The sequence below is a fragment of the Excalfactoria chinensis genome, chromosome 17 (assembly GCF_039878825.1).
Source record: "Excalfactoria chinensis isolate bCotChi1 chromosome 17, bCotChi1.hap2, whole genome shotgun sequence".
NCBI lineage: Eukaryota > Metazoa > Chordata > Aves > Galliformes > Phasianidae > Excalfactoria > Excalfactoria chinensis.
Window position 1 is genome coordinate 567,335 of NC_092841.1, and position 23,754 is coordinate 591,088.

Genomic DNA, 23,754 nt, shown 5'->3' on the forward strand with positions numbered 1-23,754 from the left:
TAAGATGCTGCGTTATGGATTTAGGATGAGAATAACGTTGGTAACTGAAGTTTTAGCTATTGAGAAACAGGTAAGAATGAAGCAGTTTGGGACAGTGGAGGGTTTGGGACAGATACGTGTGAATATCTCCAAAGGGGAGTCTCCAAAACATCTCTGGGTACCCGTGCCAGTGTTCAGCCTTCCATGCAGCACAGCAGTGCTCTCTGATGGCCCAACTGAGCCGCTGTGCCCAGTGCCTCTTGTCCTGTCACTGACACCACTGGGCTCTGTTCTCTTGCACCTTCCCCTCAGGTGTTTATCGACACTGATGAAATCGCCCTGGGATAAAGGGAACAGTTTGTAACGAAACAAGAGTAATGGTGTGGTGGTGAAATTTAAACACTGAAGACAGGGAGTCTTGAGGAACAGGCAGCAAGCCATGCAGTGTGAGTATGAAACAGCTGCAAACACATCAGTACCTGAAAAACAACCATGCTTTTGTCAGTACGGGCACTTCTCCCACCCACTGGCTCCCAGATGCAAGCAACAAATGGGCAAACAGGATGCAAAATGCAGGAGGGCAGAGACAAACCCTGTGGAGCACAACATCCCCAGCAGCCTCCAGCAGTGAGCTGACACTGACGGTTCGATCCTCAGGGGCACCCTGTGAGAATATTTGAATAACAGTTTGAAATGTCACAGGGTACGTGGTGGGACAAAGTGACGGTGCTGCAGCTCAGCAGTCATGTGCACAACCACATGCTCTACAGTCTGATGCTGTGCCAGCTTCATTACAGCACCAAGAATCAGCACTCTGTCTAAATGGTAAATAATTCCTCTTATTCCTGTTTTCACTCATGCTCACTGCTGTCAGCTCATGCTGAGAAACTGGAGCCTTTTGCCTATTCTCAGACAGCATCCCCCAGATCTATCTGCATTTGAGGAGTGGCTGCTGGCAGCTCTGGTGGTTTGTATTTGCTGCATCTCTCACTGCCAATCAGCCTCTGCTCTTACTGCTTTTTAAGAGTGGCTGAAGCCAATAGAAGGCACTTCATATTTTGAGGCCAGTGTCTGCCACTGATACTGTCCACAGCTACAAGCTGGAAAGCATCTCTCTACAATGCTTTTCAGCTTCATACCTTCATCCAGGATTCTGTCTTCTTGGACAGGTCTCCACTTGCTATGATTGCTGCTAAGCACTGGATGACACACTTTGCATTGCTGCTGAAAGCAAGCATGGAGCAAAGCATTATACACCTGCTTTTTGTTGGAGATAAAGGCCAAAGGGACAGATCTACTTATATGACTAGGATCAACTGATTTTCATACCCAGCAAAGGGAAAAAGAACTGCTGCAGAGAAGTGGTAGGGAATCAGCAACCCAGTGTCACAGAGGGAGAGAACTAAAAAGGTTGCAAGCAAAGCCCTTTCCCTCCTCCTCTCTTCCACTCCTGTGCTCCACTTTTCCTCTTCTCTCCCTTTTTCCACCTTTTGCTTCCCTCTTTGTTACTCTCTTTTCCACTCTTTACCTTCTTTATTGCTATTTAATACAGGACAGGACTTAATTCAAACCAAAACCATGTATTTTGGGGCAGCTCTGTTCAGAACCTACCTGCGGTTGCCTCAAGCCACATACTGGTCTGCAAACCAGGCAGTTGTGTATGTCCTACCTAACTGCACCCACTTATTGCCATGGTTCCACTTACAGTGTTCAACCAGAAATGCAGATATTATGCCATGCCGTTACTGCACAGCAATTTTAAAATAAAAAACTGTAGGAAAAAACAGAAGAGAACAGTCATGGAAGACCCTCTCCCAGACTGCTGTTTTTTCTCCTTTGCAATGAAGGGAAACTTACACAGACCATCTGAGAGCAGCAGTAGCCGTTTGTTGCAAAGAACAGCAGATGGATGCAGGTGTGTCAGTATGGCCACATCCTCAGCTCTGTCAGCCAAGTGGGTTCACTGCAGATAAACCACCAGATTTGACAGCTACCAACCACAACTCAGTAGGAAAGGGTTAACTTTGGTTCTGCAGTTCTCAGTGTCCATTCCACGTGCACAGATGCCAACAGGAGCAGAGAACTAAATGCTGCTCTCGCTCAGGTTTTTTCTCATGTTTAACTGCACTAAATAAGACATGGCCATCACAAGGCAGACACTGCTGCCACCTGTTAAGTCTGTACTGCTGGCTCCACATGGAACCGGGAAGGAGCTTGAAAATCCTGCTGCCATTTTCCCAGCCTGCTTCTCTCCTCGCTTCTATCTGCAGATGAGGTGACTGATGCTCCTGTGGCCTGCAAGCCAACCAGTCCAGCCAGGGGGAAAGCAGCACTGGTACTATCTGTCTGGTTCAGAAAGTTGAATACAGTTTCCAGACTCAGGTCGTGAGCAGTGGACCCATCTTAGGCTTCTTTTGAGAAGGTAAGAATGAGGAATGTTGGTTTTGAAAGAAACTCCGTGATCTGCTTCCTTAAATACTTTCCTGAAGGGTTCAAACATTCAAGAAGTTGGGATTCGCAGCAGGTCTCCATACAGAACAAGAGGTTGTGCCCTAACTGCTCCTCACGGGACATACCCAGGAGTCATACAGAGGGCTCCAAGACAGCATCAGGTCAGTGCTCAGAAGAGTGCATTACTGACCGAGAGAGAAAGGAATTATCATGTAGGATGTGTCAGTTCACTCAGATCTCCATTACTGATCCTGCTTCTTGGAAAGGCTGCAGTTGTACAAGAAATGATGCAGAGAAGCAAAGATGGCTACAGGTATGAAACTGCTTTTCCATAAGAGCAAAACTTGATGGGATCTGGGAGTGAAACGTGACAGGTGAAAATGAGACATCAGAAGCCTGCAAAGTCCTGAATGGCAGAGAGCCATCCCCAGAGCTGTACCAGTGAGGAATGATTCACTATTTCTCTGTACAGAGAAATAGAGGCTATAATAGTATCAGAATAAAAAGACTTAAAAACTGCAGCTGAGGAATGTTATGACCAGCAAGGCAAGAACCCAATCTGCTACAGAGCATTTTTATCTTAAAGCCCCACTGGGAATAATTATCCCATAGATTCCTGTATCTCTGCATCTGGAACAAAGCCTTCATCTGAAGGGCAGAGTCAGGCTTAAGAGGAAACCTGCCCTGCCCAGCCTAAGTGCTTTCTGTGCTCCTTGCCATCCCTTGCAGGTGTCCTGGCCCCCAGCAGGGCAGAGAGGAAAGCCAGGAGGAAGGCACATAATCTGCCACCCTCTGTCCCAGCAGCTTCCTTCCCATTCTGCACAGCCATGATCTTTCTTTTGGTGTACTCCACCTGGGGTCAGCCATGAAGCAGTAGGCCTTGGTATCTTGGCTGGTTCTGTGCCCCTGTTCTCCCACCTCTGACTGGCACAGGCACAGTGCAGCCCTGCTGAGATGTGCCGTGATGGACTGAGGGGAATATTTCCCCTTAAAGCTGTCAGTCAGCTGTGCATACAATACAATATATATACAATACAATATATACATTACAAACCTTTTCAGTCTGTAAAGGTTCAAATTATAGTACTAAAATTAACTTTTTCTTCCATAATACCTTAAGCAACCAAGAGAAGCACAAACAGGCTTTAAAGAGGGAGTCTGAATATCCTCTCTGATCATCCAAGATCCAGGGGCTTAACAGCACAATGGGGAGCAATGGAGGAGCTCAGCAACCCCACACCTCCCAGCAGCATCTGGACCAGCACTGCTCACTGCTGCTTCTGTTAGCACATAGTGTGCAACCTTTGGGCTGGTCTGGGCCTCACTGAGAGAAGAGGAATTGTTTGGGGCTGCGTGGAAAATATGTAGGTCATTATGAAAGTAATGCCTCCTATTTCTTTCCATGGAAGCTACCACAGCTCAAAGAGCACAACACTATTTGATAGAGCAATTTCTCAGCTATGAAATGTTTGGGGTTTTTTTTGTTTGTTTGTTTGTTTTGTTTTTAACATAGTCACTCTCATTAGCTATGCTTTCACCAGCAATGAGCAAGAGCCTGCATGCCGTGCTCCTAACAACCTGTATCAGCAGAGGTCACCCACTGTTGCTGTCACCACTGCTGAAACACAGCACCCATCACCTCTCTGTGCTCACATCCACCATTTGGTCTCCACAAACATTCAGCAAGTGTTGGTGCATGTCAGTGAGTGCCATTTGTTCTGCATAAGGGAATTCAGTGACACACCTCTGCTTCATATGCACTTCTGTCAGGCATCATTGTGTCACAGTGCCCTCTGCTGCCATTCATCACACAGCAACATATAATGGGATATTGGTGGGAAGGCTGAGCCTCTACTGCCACTCCACCAACATTCACCTCTGACACTGTGGGCCAATCACAGAATCACAGAATGACCTGGGTTGGAAGGGACCTCAAGGATCATATGATGAAACAGAAGGTGTTGCTTTCAGAGCAGCCTTTGTACATAACATCATTCATGTATACCAGCAACAAAATTAAGTACAGCTTCAGGGCAGACTTCCCAGCAACACAGAAGAGCCAGCTGGAAAGGTGCCTCCCACCTAAGGCAGGAGAACTTGGAGATGAACTGATCCACCCATTTGGACACGGAATACAGAGTTGGAAGGTGCCAAACATCTTCATCATAAGGGAAGTTTAGAACTAAACTAATTTATTGCCTCTGGGATTGTGGGAAAAAAATAACAGGTGAGATAAGACTCCTCAGAAACAATACTGACTCTATGAAAACCAAATTCTTATTGCCAGTGCCACTCATCCCAAACACTGATATTACTGGTAATGCCTTGGATGTGACAGGGCTCTAAGTGACACGAGACCCAGCATGAGAAAATTCCTTTGGAAGCTGCTCCTCTTTTCTAACTGCATCCAAAGCATCCAGAACAAGAGAAAAAATACCACAAGCTCAACAGCTGAAAAGGATGTTAAATTCTACTACAACACTAAAGCAGCTGGTATAAACCAGTACACAAAATTCCCGCTGGTAAGCAAATCCGAACTACACAATGGCCTTTCCTGCTATAATGTATATATCAACACTACTTTCTAAAGAGATGAAATCCAGCACGAGGTTTGACCAGCATGCAAGTTCTGATGATATCCCATTATCAGTCAAATCAAATTAAAGAAAACGCAAACAGATGCCTCACAGCCACTCTGCAACTGAGACCTCTTCTGCACAAACCTCTCTAGCGTTGCAGAGCTGCTAACACACTCCAGGCTCTCTATAATGCTGTCCCCATGTGCAGACAATTCCAGACGCGCACTGCAGCCACTCTTTACCAGGAGGCACTTCCTGGAAACTTCAGAAAATGATAAACAATTACACAAAGCAATCTTTATTCTCAAGTGCTGCAATGCATTAATTTTATCTGCTTGACAGCCCTATGCATGGAAACAGACCCCTCTTCATCCTCCCCATTTCATTACTCAGCAGAGCACAATCAGGCTGACTATGCATAAAATCATTTAGATCGAAAGAAAAACATATTTGCAACTCATTATTCATTTCCTTACAAGCCAACGTTGCTTCCTTGGAGAAATCACCAGGAAAAACAACCACCATTTCTGCATTCAAATGAGGAAGATTGGGCACAACACAGCACTGGTGCCACACACGGCAGCTGCTGATGCTTCCAGAGCTCTTCACCTTCTTGGCCTCAGCAATGGAGTATTCTCAGCCTCTCTCACAATATTCTAAGTGCCATTCCCAGAAGGCATGAATAAAAGAAAGCAAAGGTCCTCTCGATGATGTCTGGCTGAGAGATATCAACTAATTCTACCAGGTGCTCTTCTGAAAAGCATTTTTTTACCTTTTGTACACCATGTTTCCAAGAAATCCTGAATTTCATTCTGTAGTCCAGCTCTCACTATAAATACTATCCATCAGAAAGGTGCTGTCAATTTTTGAGTACTGTTGCCTTTTGTATTTGGGAGAAAAGAGGTGTGTGGTGGCTGGACATTACACTCATGTACTTCTGCTTGAGCTCCACTGAATACAGTGCCCCATTATAGCCAACTCTACAACTGATATATGTCTGGAGACCTCATAGTTTACGATCTGTATTTCCTCATGTGTGCAGCAATAGAAGCAGAAATCTCAGCACTCCTCTTATTCTGGCCGTAATAGTCCACAAAGTCACCGTCTGGCCCAAGGAGGTACATTATTATTGTGTGATCCACCTGCAAGAAAGCACATTGTTATCTGCTGAAAAAAGATCCCGCACATCTCCCAAAGACAGCAGCAACCAGCTCCATTCAGCTGTGCATCCAGCTGCCCAACAGGACTTCTTGCCAACAAACTAAAGTAAGAGCTGGGGAAACTTTATCATCACCTCAGTGACCTTCTGTTGTTCTACCTGGCAGAACAAACGCCTCGTTGGCACTCAGGATGCATGAAAGAGCTCTGTATGCAGACAGATCCTCCCCAGGCAGAGGCAACCCTCCCTAAGCACACACAGAGATGGGAAAACATGGGGAAGGCACAGGCTTCTTTCCCCTCACTTTTCCTAGTTTCCTTCTAATTCTCCTAATGCTCTCCAGCTCCAGAAGGTATCCAGGTTTCTGTTGCTCTTATCATGTAATTCCAGAATAAATGGAGATGCTTCGCTGAAATGAATTCGCCCTCTGGGACACAGGAGCTGCATTCACAGGAGCTGGTGCACAAACACCAGGTGCTGGGAGAGGGCTCCCTCTGCTGGCTCCTTGTGATGGCATCTGCAGACACCAGACAGATCTGAGCCAACATAATGGGACAGAACTTGAAATAACATGAAAAAAATTAACATTAACAATAATTTGGAAGTTTGAGTTACTCCAATTTTATTTATGTTTTAGAAAAATCTATTTAAAGTATCTTTAAAGCATCACTGAAAGTATGGCCTTCGTCTAACAGCATCTCTATGAGAAAAGACGTAATAAACTGAGAATGGAGGTTAGGAACCCATGATTGCTGCAGTGAGAACATAACCTTGGTGCCACCTGACAAAAAAGACCAAGAGCAGGTCTGTGTTTGGAACCAAGAAGTCGCAAAAGCATTTCCAGCATCAGAAGCTACAAGGATGCATTAAATTTTATAGCGTTTCTATAAAGGAATTTCTATTTCTTAAGATTTTACTGAACTACATTTATCTAAAATATTTTACTCTTGGTATCAAATACTTGAGAAATGATAAAAAAAAATCGAACACAAGAACCTTTTAAGGGAGTCTGAATTATAATCCAGACCCTCCTGCCCTTCGACCAACAACAAAATCCAGAACAGGCAGCCTGCCCATAGAACCTGAACTCCCTGCCTACAGGAGGGTAAGGACAGCCAGGAGGGTACGTTGCCTGTGTGCAAGAAAGCACAGAATAATATAGATAAATAAAAGATAAAAAATTTCACAATGTCGTTAAACGTGAAATTGAGATTATTACATAAGAACTACTAATATTCAAATAATACTTGAGAAATACAAATAGATGTTTAGTAATGATTATCTGTAAACGCTCATCTCTGTTCTTTTCAAGCCGAAGCAAACAGAGAATTGACCCCTACCTCCTCCCCCCTGCTCAGCAGCACGCAGAGCACACAGCACACAGCACTCGCTCCTGCACAAGCATCGATCTTCCTCACTGACTGGAAGGCAGCTCTGTGCACGACACAGTGAGGAAAAAAAAACCTTATTGAAAGAAGCGGCAGAGCAGTAACTGCCTGGGTCAATGGCAGGCACAAAAACAGCCTCCAGCTCTCTTTCCAAGGTTTCCTGTTGCTGTTACCCTCTTTCCAGTTGCTTTCAGAGACCTGCATCTCCTCACCTTCCCACAGCAAATAGGCAGAGCTCACTGCAGTACAGCCAGAAAAGAAGCACACGCTGCTCCCTGTGGCACCGCAGCTGCAGCTCTCAGGCTGTTCTCCTGCTCCAAACGCTGCTTTCTTCCTCCCTGTTCCCTACTGCTCTTCTCACACTCCAGCCTTCCAGGTGCTCAGCACAACCCCAGCACAGCACAGCTGTTTTCTCTGGAGCCTGAATCCTTTCTCATAATTACATCTGTAGTTATGGTCTCCTTTTGTTTCTCCTTCCAGCTTCTCTTGAAGCTGTTCTCACCTACACATTTCATTCCCATGGCAAGATCCCTGTATTAAAACCTCGAAGTGCTTTACTAGAATCCACACATGGTTTAATTCACAAACAGCAGCCCTCCTTCAGCTTTTGTGGCCTCTTTTCATCTCTTCTGAAACTCTGTTCACACATTTATTTTAAGATCCAACAGATTTTTTTTCCTCTACTTAATCCACATCCTTTGCCAATCCTCCTATTCTTACATCTCCCTCCTATAAATCTGATTTAGGCATTACCTTTTGACTGACAGAAGACTGATCACAATTTCTGTTGAGTTTCCCCAGCAAGCTCCTCCCTCCATCCAAATGTACTGCCTTGCACACTGCCCTCTAGCTACTGAGCTGCCACTTGAAGCAAAGGCTGGTTCTTGGTGTCCCACCTGGCACGCTTTAGGAGTTCAGCTGAGCGTGTGACTGTCTCCCCTTTACTTAGATTGTGTGTTGCTTTAGCCTGTTCTTTACCTGCAACAACGATTTTGTTCCACCAACCTTTTGTCCACATGCGTAATTCATTTGCTGCAGTCAGGCAGTTTTAAAAATGAGAGTAAGAATAAAAACACCAGATCAGCCTAAAACCAAAATGAAGTGCTACTTTCCCCTCTGATCTGCCAGTTTCCAAACATTTCTATCTCACTGGCCTCCCAAGCTGTGCGTGATTTCTCTGCATTTCATCATCATCATCAAGGGAATTTTTTCCTCAAAGAATAATCAAGGCTCATCTATACATCTACTGCTCGCATCTACAGCAATGGACTTAACTTCTCAAATGCTCACTTCAACGAACCCCACCACCTTTCCCTTTGAATCCACTTTTAGTTTTCTCTGATGCCCTTCAGTTCTTGCAATAAGAAATCTATCCTACAATGCATACACTCACTTGTCACTTCCCTTGCACCTTTCTTCACTCTTCCTGCCTGTCAGGTTGTGCCAAATGCAGAAGGCCCTGGCAGCAGCTGTGAGCGCCTACCGCCAGTCCCATTCATTTCCAATAGGTAAGGCTTTGACTACCCTGTTCAGTTTTACTTAAATCTCAGTTTTTCCTTCACACTATTATGCTATGTATTTTATTCTTGCTTACTTTAGCATTAACATGCTTTCTCTTCCATGCCATTTGACACAGGAGGAAGATTGCCATGTTATCTACAGGCCAATTTTGCATCATCCCAGTCTCTTGTCAGGAAAATCCTGCTTCTTGGTCTCAGTTTGGCAGGAAATAAGCTGTTAAACACTGTCCTCTTAGTTCTTCCTCTTAGTCTTGCTGTAATTCCTCAGTTCCATTTTCACTTTGGAGCACATGAGAAAACAGCCAGACAAAAAGGTTATGTGATGAAAAAGAACTTCAATTCATTACCAGGCCTGAGAGCTCATGTGCATTCTGTATGAAGAACTTGGACTGCATGCTTTCGGAGCTACACTTCAGTGAGGTGCTGAGCTTGTAGAGGTCTCAGTCAGAGCCCTCTTACAACACAGCTCAACATGGCGGTGCAACAGGGCTCTGTCACAGATTATAACAGCTGCCTTTTGATTAAAATCTTAATCCCGTTCTCAACCAAAGCATTCCATGAGGCAAAGGCCTACATTTACTCACAATGTAATCATTGTCTTCATCTTTGGGACCTTCGCTGTAATACACACGGAAGGCTTTGGCCACTTGGTCAATCTGTGCTCTGGTACCAGTCAATCCAACCAGCTTTGGAGAAAATTCTACAGAGAAAAAAAGACATTCAGATATTCGAGCAAAAGGAATCCTCGAGTCCTCCTTTTCAGTACTCTTCATTGAACACTATAAAGCTCCAAGGTAGAAAATAAAATGTACCTTTAACATATCTGGCAATGGCTTCTTCAGTGTCTCTCTCGGGATCAATGGTGATGAAGAGCGGGGTCAGATCAGGCAAGGACGGGATCCTGTCTGTGAACAGAAACATCAACAATTACAATTTTTCTTAGCAACCTAAAAGTCATTTCCCTTCAAACACAGTCACACGTGGATTGCTACAAAATCTGTGCTTGTGCACAGCTCCCAGCTGGAGGAGAAAACAAATAGGCTCTGGTGCAGAACGCGAGCACATGTAACCTGCCACGGCTGTGCCTTATTAAAGAGAAATCCTCTGTTCTAGAAAGGTCAGCGCTGTCACATCCCAAATATCTGATCCTAGAGACAGGAAGCTTGACTTATATATCACTTAGTAATTAATTCAACTACTGACTGCTAATTAACACTGATTTGTAAGACAGTCATTTACTCCCACAGGTCACCACGATAAGCCTTGCCCTCCTACAGCTCCGCCAGCTGAATTCCCGTACCGATTTCATCCACCACTTCCATCATTTTGTCGAGTTCCTCAGGACAGATGTCGGGGCAGTGCGTGAAGCCGAAGTAGATGAGCACCCACTGGCCGAGATAGTCCCTGTTGGTCTTGGGCTGTCCATCGTGGCTGACGAGCGCAAAGGGCCCTCCCAGCAGTGGTTTCCCGATGCCTCGGTTCCGCTCTTTCTCCAGCTCTACAGGAACAGCAGGTGAATTCCCGCCCTGCAATCCATGCCCCATCCCCACAGCTCAGGCCCCGAAGCAGCAGCCGCCCTGTAAGTGCTGCTCAGAGTGCCGAGCTCTGCTGGCACCCACCGCACACAGCTCCCAAGCAGACAGGGCTCCCCAGCAGCACCCTCTGCTTTAGCCAAACCTCTGCACCAGTGCTACCATCCAAAAATCGGCACGACCTTTCACGGTCACTGCGCGTTCACGTTGCTGTCACAGCTGCATCACACCGAGATTTGAGTGGCCTGGCTCGGTACACACTGAGGAACTGAACGCACCTGGAAGCTGTGCCGTCTCTCAGCTTCAGCGTTAACAGTGAGGAAACGCGTGCACAATAACCGCAGCTCCCGGAGGGTTCTCGCACCCCTTGGGGGCTTCGCACGCGGCGAAAACAAGGATCAGAGAGTGGCGACAGCAACAGCGCACGTGAGAACGCGAAGAGGAGGCCGAAGGAGCAGCAGTTTGCAGAAGGGCGATTCCAACCCCGACCCCCCGCGACCGCTGCCGGGCTGCGGGAACACTCACTGTCCTCCTTCGCCTTCTTCGCCCTCTTCATGGCCAGCAGCAGCCCTCCGCAAAGGATGAAGGCGGCTCCCAGCGCCCGCCAGGACACCGGCTGCCGGAGGAGAGCTCGGTCAGGGGCCGGGTGCAGCCCGCACACCGCGCTGGGCGGGATCCCGGCCCCGGGACGGGGACAGCAGGGCAGGGATAGAGGGACGGGGACAGCAGGGCAGGAGGGAGCGTGGAACTCTTCCTCCCCATCACCCCCACGTGCCGCTCACTCACCGTCCGCTGCGGGGCCGCGCGGGAGCCGCTTCCGGGCGGCAGTCGGGACGCGGAGCGGCAGCTCGGTGCGGGCACAGCCCCGCGAGGCGGCAGCAGCACCGCCGCCGTCCGGCCCTGCAGCGGCTGCGCCCGGATCGGGAACGCGGCGGCAGCGCCGGGCGGGAGGCGGCAGGATCGCCACAGCCGCCAGCAGCGCGGGCCCCGTAGTGCCGCCATGCCGCCACCGCCGCCCGCTGCTCCGCCCCGTCCCTCCCCGCCGCCGGCCCCTTCCGGCCCCGGGCAGCCGCCGCCATGGAGCCCGCCCCGCGCTTCTCCTTCGGGGTTATCGCCGACGTCCAGTACGCGGACGCGGAGGACGGCCACGATTTCTGGGGCTGCCGGCGGCGCTACTACCGGCACAGCCTCCGCCTGCTGCGGGCCGCCGTGGACGCTTGGGCTGCCGAGCGGCCGCCGCCCGCCTTCGTGCTGCAGCTGGGCGACTGCATCGACGGCGTCAACGCGCGGAGCGGCGCGGCCGAGGCGGCGCTGGGGCGGGTGTTGGAGGCGCTGGGACGGCTGCGGGTGCCGGTGCACCACGTCTGGGGCAACCACGAGCTGTACAACTTCAGCCGGGCTTGCCTGGCGCACAGCGGCCTCCGCAGCCGCCCGCCGCCCTCCGCCGGCCCGCCCGCCGCGCCGCCCGGGGACTGCCAGGCGTACCACTTCTGCCCGGCGGCGCGATTCCGCTTCGTGCTGCTGGACGGCTACGAGCTGAGCACGCTGGGCCGGGACGCCGACAGCCCCCAGCACCGGGCGGCGCTGCGGCTGCTGAGGGAGAAGAACCACAACGCGAACCTCAACAGCCCCGCAGGTACCGCCGCGCTCGGGGTAGTGCGGCTCGGCCGCCCCGCAGCGCTGACACGGCGCCCGGCCTCATAAAGGGAGGCCGGAGTGCCACAAAAATGCCAAGAATAAGCCGTTTGTCCTAAATATTGATCAATGTGGCGCAGATAAGGAACGTGCAGCAGGTGCGTGCATGTGTGCCTAATCTTCTTCATTGCAGGACTTGAAGAACCTCAGTTTGTAGAATTCAATGGAGGGTTTAGCCAAGCCCAGCTGGACTGGTTTGACGACGTACTCAAGTTCTCTGATGAAAACCAGGAAAAAGTTGTCGTTATGGGTAGGTGGATACGGAGGATATATGCAAAATGGTTAGGAAGCATTACAATACAAGTTAGCAGGGGAAAACATAGTATTGTAGTTGTATGTATGTAAGTGGTGTAGTTGGAGAATAGCAGCTGTGCCTCACACTTGGGTGAGCTTGTTGGATAGAGGCAGCAGCCTGAGCTTCCCACCCAGGAAGGAGAGAAGGGCCGGGGAAAGGGGCCTGCGCAGGCTCAGACTGCACAGGAACTATCCCGGAGGTGGAAGGGGTGGCTCCAGACACTCCCTGTTCCAGGCAGCCACACACTCATGCAGTCACCCATTGGTTCAGACTGTGACCTCAGTATTCCACTACGCCCTGATTTTTCCTGCACTCCAAATCAAAGTAGTTCTGTTTATATAGAAAATCCCCAAACAAGGAGGTGTGGGTACATGGCATTACACAGGAGAAGAGGCTGACCCGCGCCTTGCCGTAACCTCCTGCAGGTTGTAGTTAGTGACCGGACAAGAGGAAATAGCCTCATGTTGCATCAGAGGAGATTCAGGTTGGATATTAGGAAAACTTTCTTCTCCAAAAGAGCAATCAGGTATTGGAGCAAGCTGCCCAGGGAGGTGGTGGAGTCACCATCCCTGGAGGTATTCAAGATGTTGTACTGAGAGATGTGGTTTAGTGGTGGTTGGTGGTATGCGGGCAGTTGGACTGGAGGTGATTCTGTTATTTGTTCAGTAACCTTCCTGCTTCTTTCCCTCTCCACTGCAGGTCATCAGCCCATCCACCCAGAATCTTCAAGCAAAGTTTGCCTAGCCTGGAATTACAGAGATGCCCTTTCTGTCATACATTCTCATCAGTGTGTGGTCTGCTTTATTGCAGGGCACCTGCACGACGGTGGCTACTGTTTAGACTCGCATGGTGTTCATCATCTGACTTTGGAGGGGGTTATTGAAACTCCACCCGAAAGCAATGCCTTTGGGACTGTTTATGTCTATGATGATAAAATGGTATTAAAGGGAAGGGGCAGAATTTCAGACAGAGTGATGTGTTTCTGAAAATGCTGAGCAGATGTCTAACTGCAAACTTTTCTTCTTTGGGAAGTACTCAGACTAAGAAGTACGAGATCCAGCACATTCTTTGTTTGTAGAAAGATCTACATGGCTGGTCCTTACAGTTTTAACTCTCATGTTTCTCTCTCTCAGATGCAGAACTCTAAAAACCATGTTTCTGTAAGGAAAAAGACTCACCTTCTTGGAGAATAGAGAAGGCCAGTAACTGTGTTTGAAGAATGCAAAATGTTGACTTAACCACCCAGTCTTGAACAGATTGTTATTTATTGTGGAAAAAACACCAACAAACAAAAATCCTAGTTGGTAGTTTTGTTTTTATGGGCATATTTGTCAGATTTAAAGCATTCAAAATTGTACCTGCCCAGAAGTAGCTACATACATCTAGCCGGAAAGTCTAACCTGTAGCCCACAGCAGTCTTCTGAACTCTGCTTTAAATGACTTGAGTCATTTTGGAAAAAAAAGCAAAGCCAATGAAAATGGGCATTGTCTGTGCTACATCAGAGCACAGTGCAGAGAGGCCCAAGCTTTAAATTAAAATGAAGGCAGGAAAACTGGCATCTTCTAATGCCGCAGATACAGCAGGTGGGATACATGTGTGCCTGGCCTGCAGCAGCACTGAAGGAACAAGCTCTAACTTGGGATGACTTGAAGTGTGTTGCTGTGCTGCATCTGGATCCATGCTGTCTCTCACAGTCTGAGTATTCATTCACCTGTGCTTCCTTCTCCACTAGTGGTGATGATGGAGCATGCTTACTGTCTGGGCCGCTGCATAGATTCTGCTTTCCAGGAGCAGACATTCTGGGAGAAGCAAGTTGTAATAGTGACCATGTCTGCTGGCGGCACTCTGAGCATGCTATTTGCAGAAAATAAAGAAGCTTTCACTGGATTTTCTTTAAAAAAATTGTATTTAATACTCAAAACTAACTTTCAGTTAAAGATAGTAGCAAAAAAATTACTTTAAATGTATTCCACTTACAATTTTAGCATAGGAACAGAAACACTGACTGGTTAATCTTTCAGCAAATCTCAGTGGATTATCTTGGCAGACATCTTTCAAGTTTTATATCCATAATGAGTCATTTATTGAAACAAAATGTTTGATCTACTTAACGTTACAGACCATTAGCTTTCCCAGATACAAGATGGAAGGAGAGACTGAACTGGGGATGCCCAGATATTTTGAATAATCAATCTAAGAACACACTGAAGGTCAACAATGCTTTGAAAACATCCAGAGCAGCAGGCTGAACAGTGTCCATAGAAAAATTCTCCCCTTGGATTTGACAACACTCTTCAGTTTTTTCTGGAAACCTCAAGCTACACTGTGGGAAGCAGCCAGACATTCCTGTCCTATCAAACTGATACTAACCTTTCATTAAGAACAAAAAAGCAGCATAAAATAAGGTCAGAATGCTTATTTACGTGCCGTCTCCACCAGGTCATATCACAGTTTTGCAGTGTTCTGGCCAAGATTCTCGCATCTCTTTGTTCATATAAATGTACAGCCACGAAACAAAGGGGAAGAGAGCAACCAAGATTGCAGCAGTCAAATGAATTCCACCCAGCGGATTCCTAGAAAGAAGCAAAATGCAACAGTGCTGTTTAAGATCAGACTGCTACTGCTCCCATGGCTGTGGTTGGCTAAAAACAGCAAAGAGCCTTCGGCCACCGTGTCATCTCTACGTAGCTTCTATAGCTGCATCAGCTGAGTCCTTTAGCGGAGCCATACCATATGCCAGCAGAAATGTTTTCTGCCACCATCTCAGGCTATATAAAACAGGTGACAAAAGCACTGCTCAGAGCATATTACACGTTTTAACATTATAAAACATTGTTTGGCAGCCTGAGACTTTTCATGCTCCCAGCTGTTAGGAATTAATTTAGTGAAATTGCTGTAGTACAGATCTCCAGAGAGGCTGGAAGGGAAAGCACTTGCAGCCCTGTCTGTGCTGGCAGAACGCAGCAAACACCATTAGACAAACTCCCCCACTGGAAAGTTCCTAATTTGGGAGCAATGGTAGAAATGGTTTTATAGCTTTCATTAGCAGTTGTGGCTCATGTTCGCTGGCCTGTCCCACAGGAAGAGTACACTGTCCTGGTGCAAAAGGGGAATGTGTCTCCTGCTCACTACTGCAGAAGAAGCAAGAAAAAAAAAGTTTTCCTTCCCCCTACTTCTGCAGACTTCTAGGTGTGAAGAACCCTACAAGCTGCAGCACCAAATACTGCTGCTGAGGATTAAGATTTAGACCGTAACATGAGTCAGAAGATCACAGAACATCCTGACTTGGAGAGGATCCTGGCTCCACAAAGGACCACGCAAACATCAAAACACGAAGTAGAAAAATAAGCAGCCAAAATCACCTACAGGTTTCCAAGAAGCTACTCACTAAATCTGAACACGAGTGAATTAAGAAAAACTTACTTTGCTGAACTGCGACAAAGACTCATCCATGCTGTAATAATCACCAGACCAAACAACTCTCTAAAAAGCCAAACAAAAACTAGATCAGAAAATAATGGAAACAACTGCTTGCTTATGAAAAATGCAAACTGCCTCCAAAAGAATATGGTAAATATGGGCTGTCTCCCTTTGGAGATGTTAAATATATGTTATAGGGACTGCACTTATAATTACAGTATTGTCTCTCGCCTCAAATGTACAAACACACAACTAAGCTATACAGCTGCAGAAATTCCTGCTGCTTTTTTTGTTGCGTTGCTAAACTTAGATTCTATAGTGCACTTCCCTCATCAATATATAGCAAAGCAACACTCCAGTACTCCTCACTGTAAACAGAAGTGTTAGCTGCTACTGCTTCCCCTCTGTGCTGAGCAAGCACCCAGTTTAGCCAAGCAATCAAAGGCATGTCCAGGTGAAAGATCCTCCCTCCCCCTCAGTACCCAACAATTCAGAAGACTCAGCAGGCTGTGACAGTTACGCACAAAACTGGTATCACCTTAAGAGTTTTTAACACTAAATGCAATTTATACTGGTCCTGTAGCACAACACCCAGCTATTTCACAGTACTGTGCTGTGGTCTCTGAAAGCCAGAACTGTCCCCAGTTAAATCTAGATGCCTCAGTGGGGAAGGATTCAGACATGATCCCTCATCTACCTTTCAGTTCTTTTATCCAACAGATTGCTGTTTTGTAATGTTGTGTTCCTTCCTCTTTGGTTTGATTAGCCATAACCAACAGCACCGCTGCAGCAGCCCAACAAAGCTTAGAAACATGTCTCCCAACTGGGAGACAGCCTGGCGTACCAAAGTCTTTCATGGACATTCAGTACTTACCTGCCCTCCTCTTCGTGCAAAATGTTTCCTTGAGTATATGCAAACAAAGAGTAAGCCAAGGAAATGGTCCCGATAGTACAGCCAGCAGAATGAAGGTCACAGAGCCTCCTCCAAATAAAGTTTTCTGAGGAAATAAGCCGGCAGGAACTACAATGTAGCATGAAGTACGTTCTATGAATTGAAGAGTAACTAAGCTGCTAACAGAAATGCCTGCAGCGAGCACATATGCTCTAGACAGGAAGACAGAATTAATATCAGCATCTGTACGATTATGGAAAGCTGCTAGAAAGTGCTGCTGAAATTGTATGCTAGTGAGCTGGGGTTTTCCTTTCTCAGGAATGCAACTTCTAGGCAGCAGTGCTGCAAAGAAAAGGGTTTCCTGTTAGCCCAAGCAAGCAAAACATGTTCCAGCATTCAGTATGCACGGAAAATCACAAGACAGACCACAAATGGGAGTTTGCTTAATTAGGAGAAACAGCTTTTCTGAGTGCATGCTCAGAGTGCTGACCAGCGGTGCTAACACCATGGCACAAGGCGCATCTGCCTTGCTCCCTGACTGGCCTTCATTTGACCTTTTGCCAGTGATCATGAGCAGCCCTGACATCTCTGCCTTGGGGCTGGGGACTGATGTTTTAAAGAGAGAAACAGACACATGAAAAATCTGAATAGACCCACAGTTTTTTCTTGCTTTCCATGTCCATTCCCTCAAGGAGAGGTGAGCAAATGACATATGCTGAGCTCCAGCTGATCTCAGCAGCTTCCATAGCAAACACTGCAAAATCAAAAGCTGTCTTTCCTAGGCACTGACCTCTCCAAGCAAGTGTGAAAAATGATGGGCTGCCAGAATTCAAGAACTCAGTGTGACCTAATTTCATGATCAATCGCACAGTAAACTAATCATACGGCCAAACTCACTGCAGCTCTGCAGAGGCTGAATCTGGGTTCCTCAGACCTGAGTGGCAAAGACCACTTGTTGAATTTGTATAAATGTCAAATTACACAACAGTTGTGCAGTTTTAATCTTTATTTCCTAAAGATTGTAGTGCAAGTAACATACCTGTAGATTAGCTTGCAGATTCTCCTGGCCAGTTGAATGCCAGGCTGCACCTACTGCAAGCTCCCCCGAAACATTTAAAAACACAAGCAGCAATTCTCATGGGTTCTGGTTTTATGAATGGTGCCACCTTGTAGGCAAAAGATTGTAAGGGTATGATTTGTGACAATGACTGTACTCCTGAAGATTATCCTTTCTGGATAAGTGTAGTTTCAAATCACATTAAATATTCACTCAGAGAAGATACAGTTACTTCAAATGACCACAGTCATGATACCAAAGATTTAAACAATTTAGTTTGTATTCAAAAGCAGGTCCCTTGTTGCAAACTTTGTGGGGAGGCAACAAAAAGCAATCTAGGAAACAAAGAGGTTCCAAAGCACAATCTGTGTATTTCAACATCAGTACTACCTATGGGTAAACTAAGAGACCAACAGAGACCCCCCGCAAGAACCCCCTGACTGAACAGTGCATTTAACTGTGGATTTAACACGTATGACAATTCTGAGAGTAGGCAAGAAGTTAATGGAAACTGTATGAATGCATACAGTGAGGGTGATTTAGCTCTGGGCTGTGCATGCTTTGTGGAAGGATCCCCATGCACCCAGCTCTGCAATAAACCAATGTTGGCTTTCTAAACTATCATTTGGTTTGGAGAGTTTTAGTTGCATTTTTCTGTTACAGTCATTTGAAAATTAAAAAATAATTATTTTCTGGAGTGCTGGGCAGTATCTGGTCTGAACAGTTCTTTCAACACTTCACATAGGTTAGCCCTCAGTGTGCAATGCTGGAAACTCAGTCACTGCACAGACTTCTCTGAGCATCTGCACCACCTTTGTGCTGTATGGAGCAGCTGCACTACTTGATGCTAAACAAGACCTTTAGCTCTCTTAAAGCACTGTACAGAGTTTAACAGCTTGTATATGACATAGATAAGCAAAAACCCAACTTTACAACAGGAAGACTGCACAGGTTAAACTATGTACTAAGGTCAACAACAGAACCAGGTTCAGAACATGCTTCCAGGATTGCGCTCCATTTGTTCCATGAGCACTTGAATCAAGGTGTAGTGATAAAACTAACACAGTAGCAGCCCTGTAAGTGGGGCTCCTGTGTTCACTTGCAGCATTTCCAATCACAAGTACTAACACTACCTTCTGTAGAAGCAGGTCCATCAGCTTTCTGCACACAAAATGTAGTAGGACACAAGTCTATATAGCCTGACCCATGACTCAGTGAAAATAAACTTTTCAGGGGCAAAATTTGAGCAGAGATTGTGTTTTACACACCAATATCATACCTGTTACCAAAGGGTTAAGGACAACAAGCAGTGTAAGGGCAGCCGGAACCAAGTAGACAACCTGTTAATCAAACACAAACTTAGCAAGCTAAGGAAGCAGTAGTCACCTACAGCAGCACTTCTCCATTGCATTTTGTGAGATGCACAGAACAGCTGTGCGGCTCCCTCCCTTTCCCATTCCCTGGTAATGCTGGCACTTCCCTCTGAGCAGAAGCAACCCAGTGTTCCCCCACCTGCCACCCCAAATCCTTGTGTGGCACAGCTGTGAGACCATCAGTCAAGCACCAGCCCTTGTGCCCCAGCTCCAGGGTTACCTGAGTCCTGGGTGCCCAGCCCTGAGCTACACTGTGGTTCCCCTAGGGAAAGGCCCTGTGACAAACCGTCCAGCACACCCCGAACCTAGTCCATGCTGGGTGGGAACCGAGCAGCCCCTCTTCCTGCATCCTGACCCCCTGCTGCTGCCAGCCGGGCTCACGGCTTACGGTATGCGCAGGGAGTGCAAGGGACACAGAAGGGACAAGAACAGCCTGCACCCACCCACAGCTCCTGCCACCTGCGGAACCCTCGGTCCTCTGCGGCTCCAAGCCCTGCTTACATTGCCCCAGGACCATTGATGGCTGCTCCTGAGAACGGCGGCAGTAGACAGAAAAGAGTGAGTTATTTAATGTTCTTGAGTTAGGGATCCCTGCTGAGGCCCGCGCTGTCAGAAGGCAGTCGAGCCGGTGACCCACATTGAGCGCAGGCGGTGGCAAAGGGCTGTCGGTGAGCTGCTCCGGGGACACAGGGCCCAGGCACGGCCGGACGAAGCGCTCTGCCGTTCCGCCGCTACCCGAGCGGGGCCCCCACCGTCAGCCCCGCACAGCTCCAGGCCGTACTCACCACCCACAGCCCGGCGTCGGGGTCGTTCACCTGCAGCGAGGAAGCGCACCCTGAGTCCTCGCAGCCTCCGCGCCGGCCAGGCCGGGCTCGGCGTGCGGGACACGGAGGGGTGCGGGGTGCGGGGGCCCGGGACCGCGCCAGGCCGCGGTACCGCCGTGGGCCCGAGCTCCGCCACGGCCTGGGACAGCATCGCGCCCGCTGCCCTCACCTGCACGGCGGCCGCCAGCCCGAAGAAGGCGGCCATAAGCAAGTTGCAGAGCCTCCACAGCAGCCCCGCCGTGCGGCAGCCCGCCATGGCGGCGCGGCTCTCCGCCTCCGCCGGGAGAGGGACGGGCTGGCCGCGGCCTGCGGGAGGGGCTGGCTGCCCTTCGTGCCGCCGGGGTCGTGCAGCCGGCAGCGGCTGTGTTGGCGGGCTGTGGGAACTCCGACCCTGGAGGTTTCCGAGGCTTGCGGGGCTGCTGATGGCGATAATCCTGCTGCGGATGGGGTGCTGGACTAGAGCCGTCCCGACATCCCTCATGCCAACATTTGCGTGTTTCTGCAGTAAATAATGTACCAGGAAGAAAATTAGATCGTTGTTCTGAGGAAATAAACTAGATCATTTCGTCTGAAGAAATAAACAAGAAATAAACATGGAAATTTACACAATAAGACTTTTGTGAACTGCCCAGCGGTGCCTCCACCCATGGTGGTGTTCCGAAGATGTGCAGATGCAGTGCTTAAGGACATGGTTCAGTGGGGAACGTGGCAGTGTTGGGCTAACAGACATACTTGGTCATGTGAGAGGTCTTTTCCAAGGTAAATGATTCTGTGATTGCTGCAGTTATGAAAATGCATGAGCCTTTACAAGAGCGGCCTTGCCTGTGTACTGAGTGGCCTATGCTCCAGGACTTCCAATCTCCAGCTCAGCAAAGCCTGGTCTGTTTGCCTGTTGACCCAAGCTAACCTCAGTCCTGTCTCACCACCATGGGTCTGTCTGGCCATCACCTGTAGATTGACTTCCCAGCTTGTTGTCAGACCTGCCTTGTCACCAAGGCCTTCCCTGGTGGCTCAGACTCTCAGTTGGGCCTGGACTGCTCACCCCACACAGAGATGGTAGGACAGACCCTGGCTGGTATCTCCCTTGTATCAGGAATGGTGTGGTGAGCAGGACTAGGGAAGTCATCCTGCCCCTGTACTCAGCACTGGTGAGGCCTCACCTCGAGTACTGTGTTCAGATTTGGGCACCTCAGTACAAAAAGGACATGGAAATGCTGGAGCAGATCCAAAGAAGGGTAATAAGGCTGGTGAAGGGCTTGGAGAATATGGCCTAAGAGGAACAACTGAAGAACTGGGGCTGTTTAGTCTGGGGAAGAGGAGGCTGAGGGGAGACCTTATTGCTTTCTTCCAGTACCTGAAAGGTGATTGCAGCAGAGTGGGGTTGGTCTCTTCTCACTGGTGACAGGTGACAGGAAGAGGGGAAATGGCCTCAAATTGATCCAGAGGAGTTTAGGTTGGATATCAGGAAAAACTTCTTCACAGAAAGGGTTGTTAAGCACTGGAATAGGCTGCCCAGGGAGGTAGTTGAGTCACTATTCCTGGTTGTGTTTAAAAACCATTTGGATGTGGTGCTCAAGGACATGATTTAGCAGAGGGTTGTTAGAGTTACTTTGGTTAGATTGTGGTTGGACTCGGAGATCTTTAAGATCTTTTCCAACCTGTTAAATTCTATCATTCTATGATCCTTTGCCCTGTGCTGTCCTTCCCAGCTCTTGTCCCTTGGGGAGCAGCCAGCCCCTGCTGTTCCCTGCGGAGCTCCTTTACCCACTTCTGTATGTGTCAGCACCCAGGAGGTGCAGGAAGGTGCAGTTAGGGAAGTGGGGGAGGGCTGAAGTGCAGGCTTCAAGGTACAGGCTGGCTGGGACAGTTGTGGGCTTACATTGCTAGTCACCATGGTGGCCTGAAGCACGCTGGAGTGTGTTTGGGCACGGAAGGTTCCTAGAATAAGAACAACCATGGTGATTGTTGCAGCTCAAGTCACTAGCAGTAACACTGAGAGGAAGGTACCAAGATAGGCTGTTGCTGCTGTTTTCAGGGATATCTTGGAGGTCAGGAAGGATTATGAAAGGCTAGAGATTAATTTTTCAGCATAAGCAAGACAAAGTAAGGAGCTTCTGTGAATGCTGTGGTCTCGTTCCTCCCTGTAGTTGAGAACCACTGTCTAGTCATGAAGAACATTGTGGGTCCACCTCTACACACAGCCAACATGGAAGAAAGATTTATGTAGTAGCGGGTATCTGAAACATGACTTTTTGTGTACTGTAAAGATAATGAAGATACTGACATCTGTCATCACAGAAGAGAAGGAGTTGTCATTACTTGAGTGCTTCTCACATGTATCTCCCATCCCACCAAAGTCATGAAATAAGTTAGTTCTGGGTATCATAGCTTGGGAATGTTGTGATCTTGAAGAGCCTGAAGTATTGAGGAGTAATAGCTAGTCAGGGATAAAAGGAGGCCTTATGGTTTTCCCAACCAGAATGCTGGGATTTAAATCACTATTTTTTGTATGGACCCAATGGTCTAGGATTTTGCACTGAAGAAGTGATTCAGGGATATTTTTATTTTATCTATTTATTTATTTATTTATTTATTTTTGCATTGCCTGAAGAAAAAAAGGGCACTGCTCAGAAAAACAGTACTTCCTCATCATTTCCTGATCTCTTATCTCCCACAGTGGTAGTTACAAACTGTTGGGCTGTTAGTCCCACTGATTTCTGTAGCAGCATTCAACTCCATTTACATCTCACCAAATTATTATATGGAAGACATGTGAATGCATTTGTAGAGGGGATTAATGCTCATCTAGTCCTGCTATTTTTAATGAAGACTTCTCTTGGAAAGGTTATGAGAAACTAAACTGCTGCAGACTATGTCACAAAGAAGCAAGAGCTCTCTTTGTAAATGGTTGTCATTGTTACAGCCCCACTGAGTAGGCTTTGTGTTTCATAGTAATTATTTTATTCTGTACATTAAACGATTGCTGGTGGCTGCAGGCAGAACAGCAGGACACATCCAATATAACTAAATCCTCCTTGATGTTTAAATTGATTCACACTCCTGTCCTGAAGCCCATCAAAATTAAACAGCTCTCCACAGGTGCCCATAAGTGTACAACTTTCCTATTAACAAGCATTCCAGGGAGAGGGTACCAATCCTTAGAGAAAAGCTCAGGGATTACACTGCAGCAGTGTGTGTACGCCTTGTTTTCTTCTCAACAAACCCATCTTGCACTGTGGACTTCCAAGAGGAACAGGCAAAATGTCCTTGCAAATTTTCCGTATGTCACCAAGGAGCTGCATCCCCTTGGTGAGGCACCAGGAACTACACTTCATTCCTTGGTTCATGTTTTTTAGGATTCAAGACCTCACCGCAGAGCACTCAAGTTTGTCTCTGTGTTGCAACCTTTGTTACCAGATCTTCATTCCACTCCTTAACCTTGGAAGAGCTGAGCTCCAGCAGCGAGACCAGTGCAGGGGGCAGTGTACTGTGTGTGCCTGAGATAGTCCAATGGTTAGGAAGCACCGATGAGAGAAGTAATGGCTTGGAACAGTCATCTCTCTGCACAGCCTTCTGGGCAGCACAAGAG

The 23,754-nt window shown here is 47.7% G+C and overlaps 3 protein-coding genes across 4 annotated transcripts; 1 reads left to right on the forward strand and 2 right to left on the reverse strand.

Annotated features, from left to right (window-relative positions):
- Nucleotides 1-5,293: 5,293 nt before the first annotated feature.
- On the reverse strand, nt 5,294-11,652 carry SCO1 (synthesis of cytochrome C oxidase 1). Its single transcript, XM_072351746.1, is given in 6 exon segments — nt 5,294-6,151; nt 9,661-9,776; nt 9,889-9,981; nt 10,377-10,574; nt 11,134-11,326; nt 11,329-11,652. Coding segments are annotated over 6 exon segments (1,011 nt in total). The 5' UTR covers nt 11,611-11,652; the 3' UTR covers nt 5,294-6,022.
- On the forward strand, nt 11,615-13,863 carry ADPRM (ADP-ribose/CDP-alcohol diphosphatase, manganese dependent). Its single transcript, XM_072351747.1, has 3 exons — nt 11,615-12,244; nt 12,437-12,553; nt 13,298-13,863. Exons 1-3 carry the CDS (start codon nt 11,686-11,688, stop codon nt 13,582-13,584), a joined length of 963 nt encoding a protein of 320 aa, XP_072207848.1. The 5' UTR covers nt 11,615-11,685; the 3' UTR covers nt 13,585-13,863.
- A 615-nt stretch (nt 13,864-14,478) lies between these two features.
- Nucleotides 14,479-20,559, reverse strand: TMEM220 (transmembrane protein 220). 2 transcript variants are annotated; one of them, XM_072351749.1, is made up of 6 exons: nt 20,335-20,559; nt 20,127-20,156; nt 19,248-19,308; nt 16,894-17,017; nt 16,023-16,082; nt 14,495-15,172 (listed from the first exon to the last, which is right to left on the reverse strand). In XM_072351749.1, the coding sequence occupies exons 1-6, from the start codon at nt 20,419-20,421 to the stop codon at nt 15,040-15,042; spliced, it is 495 nt and encodes a 164-aa protein (XP_072207850.1). In that variant the 5' UTR covers nt 20,422-20,559; the 3' UTR covers nt 14,495-15,039. The 2 variants fall into 2 exon arrangements, with proteins under 2 accessions (XP_072207849.1, XP_072207850.1); XM_072351748.1 differs by lacking the exon at nt 20,127-20,156 and having other exon boundaries at nt 14,479-15,172; nt 20,335-20,521.
- Between the last annotated feature and the right edge of the window lie 3,195 nt (nt 20,560-23,754).